Source organism: Tachypleus tridentatus, chromosome 11 (genome assembly GCF_004210375.1).
Source record: "Tachypleus tridentatus isolate NWPU-2018 chromosome 11, ASM421037v1, whole genome shotgun sequence".
NCBI classification, from domain to species: Eukaryota; Metazoa; Arthropoda; class Merostomata; order Xiphosura; family Limulidae; genus Tachypleus; species Tachypleus tridentatus.
Window position 1 is genome coordinate 53,729,737 of NC_134835.1, and position 13,134 is coordinate 53,742,870.

Below are 13,134 nucleotides of genomic sequence, written 5' to 3' on the forward strand. Positions count from 1 at the left end.
TGTTTGAAGAACAAACGTTTATAATTAATAAGTAGAAACTGACTCTCAAAGAACTGAGAATAAATTTTGAATTCCACAATAGTGTTGTAAATGTTGTACATTGAAGACCTTGGAGCATGGCTACTTACATTCTACGAGCTTTTTCATTATATATAGATTATGTTAGAGGACTCCACTTTATTTTGGTCCATTAACGATATTACCTGTTAGCTATTAGATGTTTTGTCCATATTAATTCACATACGTAAAAAGATTTACGTAGGTAAGATCTATTCATATACGATTGTTCTTGTACAACCTTACTCGTTGGTCAGTGTATGATGCTATTCTTTGATTGTTAAACAGTTTCATTTATGAATCTTCATATAATTTTATTTACCTTAAGAACTATGTCATAATGCAACCTTCATTTCAACGGCATATCGTTGAATATGTCGTATCCACATAGTGAAATAGCAGATTTCATAAAATGATTTCACACAAAGAAATAGCTTCACCGGGATGTTTTACTAGTCTCAGAATAAATCTGTAAAATAAAATGAGTTGTCCTTTAAAATGCAAAGAGCTAAGTTGAGTAAGTTGAGTGAAAAAGTGTATTGTGAATTTCAAAATACGCAGTACTCCGTTCAAGTGGTCCAATGTTTAAGACCACTTAAACAAGGCTTAACTCAAAAATGTATATAAACAGGTAAAAATGTAATAGAGTTAGAGATCTATAAAACTGTTAATATGTACATTCAGAAGTTAAAATTTACTGCATGGTTTGAAGTCTTTTCATGAAACTGACAGTTTCACAGTGTTGATCCAACAAATATATGTAATGAAAACGGTCTGTTATTTCTTTATTTGTGCTATAATGAAACGTATATACGCATAAAAAAATGGAAACATATGAGAACTTACAATACCTGTAAGTCACATACGAGAGAGCACAGAGTTGAACAAGCTTCAAGCACGTCCTATTAAAACGATTTTGGATCATCATCACGTCAATTCAGCTACGAAATCACGTCAAATCATACACTATCTAACAACCTGACTCTTGATAATAGTCTTGCAGTGTAGTTTCCATCTTAAAAAGCTCAATTTTAAGGCTGTCATGTCCAAAACACACCACTCTTTCCTCCAAGCCTTTAATAATCCATCTAGTATTCATGAACGACGATTTCCCAGTGGCCGTTTCAATTTCTGTCCAACTGCACAGAAATTGAATGGCACTGCGCCTGGTGGTTTTGACCCGAACATCTTTGTATGAGATAGCGTAAATACACTTTTCATTCTCCATCTCCTTGAGGTGTGTCGCTGTGAAACTCATATCCTATTAGCCTCGTTTCTAGGCGGATATACTACTTGTCTATATTTCTTACTGTTTTATGGGGCACGTGAACGCCTTTTGCCGCTGATCTGTGTTCATGGGTTCATACCTGTTGCAAAACACCGTACTTAGTTTGCCACGGCTGATGTACGAATTGTTGCAGAACGGTTCGTGTACCCCAAATTTATCTATATTCATTTCTTTTCAAACGCTCTCACGGGGACAAGTGATGTCCCCGTCTTGAAGATTCTAAATATTCAATATAATTACATCTTTGTTATCTGAATGCCTCGAAAAGGGCTGTCACATGTTCTTCTCAAAAGCTATCATCTATAGCATCACACTGTCTTCCCGACACCAAAATGACAGAATGCAGTTCTGATACAACCCGTTCACCACTACTCTGTATCGGATACGGTTGTCATGTAATCCTTTTATTTGAAGATTCAAAAGTTTTTAAGTATACTGTATTTAACCCTCTATTTAAGATTTACTTTTTTCATCTATGCAATAGTATTGTTTCAGTTTGTAAAAATTTAATTTTTTTAGAATAATAAACAGGGTAAAAAGTACAATGCCCTCCAGTGGCTCAGCGGTATGTCTGCGGACTTACAACGCTAAAAATCGGGTTTCGATACCTGTGGTGAGCAGAGCACAGATATCGCATTGAGTAACTTTGTACTTAATTCAAAACAACAAAAAGTACAAGTTTGTTTCTGTTGTTAAGGCATACGTCTGCCAGATAATAGTTTATTTAGAATGTGAAAATACAATTTTCTTGCCGATAAACAGACATTATCTCATACATCTGATAATAGCTTAATACAAAATGTAAAAATGCAAGTATATTAATGCTCCCCAAGCATAAGGTATCTGATAACAACCCCCAAAGTTATAAAAGACGAAAAATGTAAAAATTTTAAGTCTACTTATGTGTACACTCCTCAGATAATAACTCACTGTGAAATGTGAAAAATAGATGCCTTTTAGTCTAGCTCGGACATAAATTTTTGAGATACTAGTTCACTCTGCTATAAAATGTGGAAAATACAGTTTTCTCTACCACTACTAAAGAAAAAGCTTATTAGGTAGAAAAATTAAAATATGTTTTTAGATTACTTGTACAAAGTTCTTTATCTAACAAGAATGATGTTGGAACCAATACTAACGATTTGTTAATTGGCATAATACTCTTTAGTGAGATGTGATTCAGTGAGTTTGTTTGTGAACTGAATTTTGTTCAGCTGAGTCTAACAAGAGCTGTCCGGTAAGTAACTATCTGGCGAAGTAGTTTTTGAACAGGAACACGCATACCTACTACACTTACAACACAAATATGTCGTTATGTACAAACACAGATTTAAAAAAATATATATCATTTTGAAGGTATCTATAGTTTGTTTCATCAGTATGCAGCATATCTCATTGTTTTTGAACACCGAATTAATCTTCTTTCGCCGTTTTCGTCTTTTTTGTTTTTATTTTTATTTTCTTAGAAGCTTAACTTGTTTTATCATAAAAACATGTACTGTGAATTCGTGAACCTCTATAATGAGATTCCTATTTTATCAACAAGGACGAGTCCTAAGTGTGACTACAAAAATCTCGATCTATCAAACAGTCTAGCTTCGATAAGTCTACAAGGACGTTAAATGTTGACGCTAGTCATGTGATAAGTAAACATGTAGAATTCAACATTTTTAATGTGTATCTACCTATGTTCTTATGTTTCAAACACATCAATACCAGCCGGCTTTTCAACTAAGTAATGGTAACATACATCCTGTCTAAACCTGATATACATACGAAGACCATGCAGTCTTGTGACCAGGTTAACTTGTCTGAGAAGCGAATATGCCATTCGTGGAAGATAACGGTTGTAACAGTAATAAAATTTCGTTGATAAGTTATTCCTGCAGTTGAGAGAAAATGCAGTTCTATTGTGTGTTTTGAATTTGAATACATCTAATGAGAGACTAAGTTCTAAGTTGGTTTTAGAAGATGTTTGACACATGACTGAATGCATCTTTTTAAAATTTGCTTTAGGTGCCCATAATGAAAAGTGTTGTTTGTACATGCAGAATCTAGAGTCAGCTGCCAAACTATTATCTAGAGAATTAATTACAAAACAAATCTAGTTGCACTTCGTTAAAACTACTTAATTTTAAGCAGTTTATTATTATTAAAGATTGATCTATTTCCAGGCTAACTTCTCAATCTTTTACAAACAAATGTATGTTTGGTGAGTGAAATTTGATATTTAGCGCCATACTTAATCATTGGTTTCATCGTCATGTTTTATAAACCACAGATGACTACTTTGCTCCAATGTATGCTATAATTTGCTGGTATTGTTTCATAATAGGTAAGCTATTTCTCGTGATCTCCTATATAAATACAACTCATAACATACTTGTTAGTTTCATATTTATAATTTCATAGCGTTTACTTAAAAATTTAGGCATCATCGGTCATCATTATTCTTGTCAGATTTATCTGTTGTTCTATAAAAGTATTTCTTCCACGTGTAGCACAAACTAGCACGATTTAATCACTGTTATTTACTTTCACCATCTTTGTTCATAAATAAACAAAATTATTTAAATAAATACACTATATTATGATTTTCTTTACCTTGAATAAAATGTCTGTAACATATTGTTACTGACTGGTCAGTCATTAAGAAATCGGCAATAAAATAGAGACTCTTGGAAGAGAAAAAAATTTCCAAAACACCAACTAGATGATAATTTGAATATTAATTAACCTATTTCTTATTTTGGTTGTTTTCTAAGTGCCAAAATGAGCAAGTAGACATAACTCAGTGCCAATTTGTGTCCGTTATTAGTATAAGAACGACTGATTTAAAAACATAAATGAAGTTTTCTTTTATTCGTACTTGAACATGTCCCATTACGAGACATGTGTTTTTTAGTTGAGATCTATTTTCGTTTGCTTGATTTTCTGGATCTTCTGTAATAAAAATAATTAAGAGAGGCTCTTTAAATTATTTATATAGTTTAATGAAATGGAAAATAACTCTATCGCATATATAGATAAATGAAATGCTGTTTTATTTTCAGCAAGGGAAAAACCCCGTGAACAGTTTCATACTTCCCTGTGTTAACGTGTAAATAGTAAATAATCAGAATCTGGGGATTGAATTTCCGAAAAGAAAGCATTAACCTTTAAGATTAATGGGCTGTATGTCTTACGACAAGTGAACAATATTTCTAAATCAGTTCAGTGTGCTGTTGGTTCCGGTTCCCTGTAGTTAAATCCTTAATTATTGAATATGGGTATGTAATATGTTTAATTTTAATTCATGTTGCTGTAGGTGTGTGTTAAAGGCTATTCTTCTATATACAAGACGTGGAGTTATACGTGGTTACATCATTGTAGATATAAATTATTCGAAGGTCTATTATTTCAGTTTGTTTCAGAAGTAAAATTTCATTAAAAATCACAGACTTGCAGCTCAGCATAAAGATAATGAAGTAAAAACCAAAAAAATTTCCATTAAATATTAAGTGATTTGCGTGACAAGTTAAAGTTAATCCTTAAATATTTATAAGTAAACCTGAATCAGTGCAATATTTTTACATGTAGTAGTTTAGTCGCGAAATGGTGCACTAAAGATTTCACTACTCTTAAATCTTGGGTTTTCCTGTTTATTCTCACAGATACAAATGACTCGTGTTAATTTAAACTGTTCAATTGATTGTGGCTCTTTTCTTACCTCAAGCCTGCTTTTTATTCCGCTTAAGATCAAATTGATCAGTATTTTCACTCAGATAAAATGATCTGATTTGAACCATAATTGATTCTAGAAAGTAATAAGAATAGCACAATCGAACACCTTTGAAAGTTCATTGTGGCATGACAAAAACTCCCTGAGAATAATAATTTTAGACCTATGAGCAAAAATAACCACATTTATCTAAAGCTTTTTCATGTTCTGAATTTATACATAAAAGTGTTTTTAATTAACAAACTGAAATCACGACGTTCCTCGTTTTAGATATGGGATGGACTTAAACGGAGCTAGACGTAAAAATGCTACCAGAGAAACAACAAGCACCTTAAAAGCTTGGCTAAGCGAGCACCGCAAAAATCCTTATCCTACGAAGGGAGAAAAAATCATGCTTGCTATACTTACCAAAATGACACTCACTCAAGTATCCACGTGGTTTGCAAATGCCAGACGTCGTCTTAAAAAAGAAAACAAAATGACGTGGTCACCACGTAATCGATGTGAAGATGACGACATTGATGATGATGGGGATGATGAATCTACCAGAAACAAAGACGAAAATAACTCCGATCCTTCGAGAAGGTGTGATGACAGCGATGATGATGAGACGAGTGTTAGTAGGACATTGGGATGTGTGGAGAAAATGGCTACTCCTAGTAAATCCAGTTTAGGAGGTCAGTTGTTATAAATCATTTTCAATAATAATTGAGTCTGAATACATGAAAACACCGAAAATACAATCCTTTGTACGGGTGAACATTTCATGCACCTTGGTATGTTTATTTTATCGTAAACAACCACTGGTTATTTTTTCCTAAAATATAAAAAAAAGGTTATACAAAGTTTGTTAATACCTTTCTCACTTTTATAATATTTCAATTTGTAACTCATATCGAACAATACAGCCCCCTAATGACACACAGTGTTACGTTTGCCGACTTCCAGCGCTAGAAACCCCCTTTTATACTCCTGGTGGGCAAAACACAGATAGTCCATTGTTTAGATTTATGCTTAACTACAAATAACAGGTAGTACAGTACATTAAGATGTACGTGAAAGAATAATATACAATTAGTTTTTTTATAGGTCCGTACCACCAGTTTTTGGATTTTCTGTGATTTTCACAATTTCTCTGTTGTCAAAATTAGCAACTTTGATATTGCCAAGTGGAAACATGTTGGTTTCTTAATTTTTCACAGGCCAGTTGCACTAATGCAAAAACATTATTGTCATTTTTTTTTTTCCAGATTTTGAACTTACGTCTTAAATAAAAGTATTTCCCTATGTTCAGTAATTGAAGATTAAGGGTATTTAACCTGAGCATTCAGACAGAATTATAGTTGAATTTACAGAAAGTATAGTGCAAAGACATAACGAATAACTTCATAGCGTAGTTTGAGTAAAGTGTTTGTGATACACCAGGGTGAAAAAAGAAAAAAAACTGGTTGTACATTTTCAATAAACATAGATAAAGAACTGAGTCCATAGAATTTCGAAAATTAAAATGAAATATTGAAAGGGCAACTAATCATCCATTGCCAGTTCTTGTGCTATTCTTTAATTAAGTAATAGTGAGATTGATCGTCACATTATGATGTCCCCATGGCTAAAAGGGTGAACATGTTTGGTGTAACAGAGACTCGAACTCGCGATCTTCAGATTGCTTGTCAAGAGCCCTCACTACCTAGTTATGCTAGACCCCTTGTAAGGAAGACAAGAGTTACGTGAAATAGAATAAATAAGATTTTGATGAACCTATAAGTTTGAAAGGAAAACGTTTTTTCAAAATGATTCTCAAGCAAACAACTAACGCTTATGTCTCCCTGCTGTATGACTGTTGTAAGAATCAAATACCTGTTGACTTTGTTCAATTGCATACTAGCTAAAGTGCAAGAAACTAGATCTCTAGCATAACAAAGTATACTACATAACATGTACCAAATTTAGCTCTCATACAGTTAATTCTGCTTTCTCATTTTGTAATACTTATTTTTACTACTCGGTCATTTGCAGTGTATATATTTTGTTTGTTTTTGTTTGGAATTTCGCGCAAAGCTACCTGAGTGCTCTCTGCACTAGACGTCCCTTATTTAGCAGTGTCAGGGAAGACAGTTAGTCATCAATACTCACCGCCAGCTCTTGGGCTACCTTTTTACCAAAGAATAGTGGGATTGACCGTAACTGTATAACGCCCCAACAGGTGAAAGGGCAAACATGTCTGGTGTGACAGGAATTCGAACCTGCGACCCTCGTATTATGAGTTGAGTGCTTTAACCACCTGGCCATACTGGGTCATCGAAGTATGATTACTAACCTTTATTTTTTTGGCTAACTTTGGTATTATCCTCACTGTGTTTAATTGTAACACACTGTAACATCTCTTTATATATATATATATATGTATGTGTTGTCTACAGGCATATAAAACTTGTTAGACGGTTTGCTTGAATGTTTTTCTTTCACTTTACCTTGCTACGAATCAAGAGAGGCTTTGAATAAAAAGGCTCTAAAGCTACCTTTTTTTCAACACTGAAGTTAACTTTCTATGTAAAAACAAACCCTGCATTTAATATTAAGTGTGTTTCTTGAATTTCTCGCAAAGCTACTCGACAGCTAGTTGTGGTAACCGTACTTAGTTTTGAAGTAGGAAAGCAACTCGTGGATTACTCAAATCAAACAATGAGATTCGACCGTCATTCTTAAAACGATCTCTTGGCCTCAAAGTGTGAAAGGCGACTTTCTTTATTCTGTAACTGGGTGCATACCACAGATCTTTAGTCTGGCACGCTAACCACCGGGCCACTCCCAGCCCTCGTATCAAGTAAAAATGTCCATACTATTGTCAGCTGGAAACTACAGAACTAAGCGTCCTTCTAGTTCAGGTGCTCCATATGTACACTGTATAAAACAGTTTTAATTTTGCAAAGTACTGGCTCAAAATATATCATTTTTATGGGCAAAAATATAAACTCAACGCATTCTAGACTTCTTAGTTTAATCAAATCTTTCTACATTCGTACCAATAGCGTAAAATAAACAAAAAAAAAACCTGCTTCCGACTTTTCTTTGTTGTTGTTCCCCCTCCCCTCTTTTTTCCCCTTGAATGGGTTCTTGCTCCGCTCGGCATAACGCAACCACTGGGAGAACGCGAAGCACCCGTGTGTGTTCATAAGTGTGTAGAAATGAGTGAATAGCAGGGTTAGCGCTCTAACCAAGCGTGAAATAGTAATTTGCGGTTAAAAGGCACTAGGTGATAATCAGTTTCTACGTTAACTGAGTCTGGGTAGATATGCTGAAGTCGGTAGAGGCCTGAAATCAGCGTGACTCTGTCGAATTAAGGGTGAGAGAGCGCAGCGTACGACCTTATAATTATTTTAAATTACACAGTTGAAGCTTCAATGTAAGCACAATGCAAAAATTAAAGAATCGTTTTTGCATAATTGGCAAACAAATACATGCAGCTGTTTACGCGTAATTGTATACCTAATTACATTGAGACTTCTCGGTTATGTTTAGAAATGAAAGATACTATGAATAACTTCCTATTATAGTGTTTAGAAACATGTTTTCTGCGTATATCAAACATCAAATTTTCATATGGTGATTCTAAAAGTCAGAGCTCGAAACATACTTTTTCATTGCTGTTTTTTGTTGATTCTGTAATCCTTAATTGTAAAAAAATGCATATATATGTGTGTGTGCTTGTATGTGTATATATACATGTGTTTGTATGTTTGTATGTGTATATATGTATTTGTGTGTGCTTTTATGTGTATGTATAGATATGTGTGTGTAGAGAGAAAGATATTCCATGTAAATTCATACTAGTATATGTTATAGTAGTGGATTACTCCTTAAATACAAACAAGAATTCCAGACTGTAAACATTGTTTTATTTACAGAAAAAAACACAATATTAACTTTTTATAACATTAATAGGAAATAATTATGGAAATTTCATAAATATAAAAAAGTAGAGCAAAAACAGTTTAAAACAGCTTCTTTGTAAGGTTTTATTTTAACGTAAACGTATTTATTTTTCCGTGTTTTTGTTCATTTTATATCAGCGGTGTGAAAACACACAATAATTAATATTTTTTCTTTTATGATACAGATTCAGAAAATGTTGACCATTTGGATGTTGAAGATAATCAAATTTCCTTTAATAAAAAACTAAATGTCAGCAACATCAACACCCAAGAAGTGGAGAATGCAGTGAGCTCTCCACAATCCGCCTCTGACCCTCAAACTTCTTGTTCATCGGATTCCTTGGGACAATCTCTTCCGGTAAGTCGGTCCCCTGACACCCATAGTCCCACCATTGAAGCCTCAACGAATGGGAGTAAACCGAAAATCTGGTCCATAGTGGACACGGCAACATCTAGCTCTCCTTGCTCCTTAGTATCAAGTAAAGTAAATTCCCTCCAAAGAACAACATGTCTTGATTACTTGGCCCCATACACCAAGTCCACATGGTACGCAAGCGCTTTTGAGAAAAATGCATTTCCCTTAAATTCGATATGCAGTGGTCCGTCAATTGCTCCTCTAAACCCCGCAACTTCACAGAACACCTCTCTAGTCTCGTCTACTGGGCTCTTGGAGACTTCGCCTACATCGGCATCACTGAGTCTTCTCCGTTCTGCAGCAGTCGCCTTTCCGGCTAATGAGTTGAACATGCAGAAAGCAGGATCAAGTGCACTACCGTCGATGTTCAATCTCCCTTTACCAGGGTCTCGTTTAATCTCGTCCGTCCCGCAAACGTCTAGTTCAGCGGCTGTTTTGGCGGCCGTTTCTGGTAGATCTTTGATTTCTGCTACCCATTCTGGTTCAGGTTCAGACAGAAGTATTATGTTATCATGAAGGTGGGAAACGTCAGAAAAATGTAAATATTGAGCTTCATCAGATTGTTTCTTGCTTTCTGTATCAGATGGTGGGTACAAATCGAATTTCATTTTTTAATCATTTTCATGTGACTATCTTGTATTTCGGAGATAATCTCGCTGATTGTGACACTGAACTTAAAATGATGCTATTTGAAAACTATATGGAATAGCACCTTGTGGCATGGCAACTAGAGCAGCATTAAGAAGAGGACTATATCAGAACTCCGAGGTTTGGCGTTAATAGAGGGCATACATACCTCGTTTATAGAGACTGACGTGTAAATAACCTCAATCGCGAACATGAAAAAAGGGGTGACTTTTTCAGTAATATACATTTTGTGCAGGAATATACGTAATAATTTTTATTTCATTTCTTACTGGTTGACTGGTTAGTTTTGTATAACGATAAAAGGTTGTAGTATAGAGTCAGATTCTCCTTAAACACTGCTCTTTAAACAATAAACGTATGATTTTGTGACTTAACTATGTACACAAACACACACACATGTTAACGTTGATATCATCAAGCAAGAGTATTTGGATTAGATGGATTACTACTTGGAAAATACCAAGGCTAGAATAACATATTTATATCTATCATATTAGCTACAGGTGAAAGAGGCGAACTATAGGCCATCAAAGTATAAAAAAACTAAGTATTGACAACCTGAATATCTTACACTAGCCAATGTGAAACATGCAAAGTTTATTTTTTATGAAGAGCTTCATGATTTTGGAAATGATTCATTTAAACAAAATCTAAAAGGTATTGTTTGAGCAAAATACTAACATACAATGGGCGTGGTTTAAAGTTTCCTTTAATTTACTTTCTAATTTCACAAAAAAAGAAATAGGGTTATTCTTGAACATAAAAAATATATAAACACCATGTAAGACTTATCAGGAATTCATTGTAATTAAGAAATCAATGTTGTGGAAATACATATCGGACATAATACGTATTGAATTAATAAATATTAAAAGCGACTGTAATTTGGAACGAAATATTCTGGACATAAACATAATTCTATCTCTTGTAATGCATTTGGTGTCGTACCAATGATAAAATTAAAGTAATGAACAATATATACCGGTTTTTTAAATATATATAGAAATAATTGTATAATTCAAAATATGGTCTGTAACCCAATATAATTATCAAAATAACAAGTTAGAACATAAGAATTTAATTAATCATGCTAGCACTATATTTACAATTAACATACCAACAAGCTGTATAACACATAACACGAAAATCCATATTAGCATATTTATTATAGTATGGCGTATACATTATAACATTTACTTAGAAAATATAACGTAATTCTAAGTTAGTCACAATATGTCAGCGTATTGTCATGAAAATTCCGTGACTCTGGTGACTGTAAGTAAAGTTTTCCTCTCCCCCTTGTTTGTTGCCTTTGTTACTGCGTTAGATCAGAGTTTCTGCTCTAGAATTGCATGAAAAATATAACATACGTTCCGTGATTAAGAACATAATTATGACCAATAAGTTAGCATAAAGCAATTAAAATGTATGTTGAGGATCACACTGATATCTGATAAAGCATTATACAGTCACGACACGAAAGTTTAATTATGATATGTATAAAGGCTTAAGGTCTTGCAAATATCCTTACACGTTTTAATATTATTAAAAAAATATTCGCTGAAATGCAGAAGATACTCTGAAATTAATATCTCTATATCTTTTCCAGTGAATAATGCTTCCCATGGCAGTTGTAGTGTAGATATAACGAGATATATTTTTCTTGTAGATAGGACAAGATCCTCGTTGATATCAATATCTAAGAAACTGATCTTAATTATTTTTTTAAATATCCGTTAACATAAGCTATTTTTCTTCCTGATTATGCCTATTTTGCTGGATTATCTGTAAACAATGAGCATTTCAATATTTTATGTTTTCTGAAAACTTCATCATGTAATTGTTTAGGATGTATAAAGGAAAACAATACGCCAATCAAAATCTATAAGTATAAAAACAAAAATAATCAAAGCTTATAAACGAATAAACTGACAAAAACTGAAAGACAATGTTTCTAATTACAGAAAATATTCTACTGTAAAAATAGATATTTGACAAGATATTTCAGTCTCTTTTGAAGAAACTATTTTGAAAATGAAATGTAATAAATATCTATTGTATTTTTAAATGATCATCTTGGCTATTCATAATTCTTATGTGAGTTCACACAGATTGCAACAAAATTTAGTGATCAAAATTAAAATTATTACAGTGTGAAAATAACTGAATAACTTAAGTTTTGCTATTTATACCAATAACTTCTAATGAATCTCTTGTGAAAATTTCAAATTATTTCTTGTGTGTTATGATATTTTCTGTTTTTCGAGCTACTGAGTTTCGCTAATCAATACAAGATAAGTAGCCCAAGCTGCTAAATGTTATAATTGTTGAAATAATTGTCGTCATATATAATTATACTGTTGTGTACGAGGTGGTCTAAAGCAGGTTCTAATATGTTTCTTAATAACACTGTGTTGTTTGTTTGTTTGTTTTTACAGGTATGTTTTATTCGATAAATGGTTTCAGGTGGTTTCTAAAATTCTATTGCATGATCTGATTTTGTCTTTCACTGATATTTTAAATTTTCATAAACACTCTTTTTGTAAGGTTATTTACAGAAATGGTTTATATAAGGCTTGAGATAATAGGTATAGGTGAAACTTAACTTTAATTGTATATATTTATACATAGCGTGTGTTAAGTAAGAAACATATCTTTGATGGTGTATTTACATACATATTCCCATCGCAACAAGTTAGGGATGGTTTTATGACTAATGTTGATAAAGAAATCAGTTTGTGGTATATAAATTATAAAACATTTTGATATGTACTCGCACTTGTACATAATGTAAAGTACGAAATAAAGCACCTTCCCAAAGTAAAAGATATTGCGTCAAATACTTTGTAAAAATATTACTCAAGAAATAAATAGTAAAACTAACTACTTGCATTACTCTATTTCAACTGAAGTGTAAAATACGCTTTAAAACTAAAATGTTTGGATCTTGAAGGAAAATTCCTCAATTCAATATTCTTGGAGAATCTTCAGTTTAAGCTATTTGTTAGTCTGGTTTGGATGAAAACAAGATTTATTCAAAAGAGTAACGACTTTTAATAAAGGATACCTTTTG

The 13,134-nt window shown here is 33.1% G+C and overlaps 1 protein-coding gene across 1 annotated transcript in view; it reads left to right on the plus strand.

The window, feature by feature from the left end:
- Nucleotides 1–12,887, plus strand: part of LOC143232175 (uncharacterized) — a 28,660-nt gene extending 15,773 nt beyond the window's left edge. The window contains exons 4-5 of the mRNA XM_076467286.1: nucleotides 5,337–5,743; nucleotides 9,184–12,887. Coding sequence (XP_076323401.1) covers nucleotides 5,337–5,743; nucleotides 9,184–9,929 — 1,153 coding nt within the window. The 3' untranslated portion in view covers nucleotides 9,930–12,887. The remainder of the gene's footprint in view (nucleotides 1–5,336; nucleotides 5,744–9,183) is intronic.
- The last annotated feature ends 247 nt before the right edge of the window (nucleotides 12,888–13,134 follow it).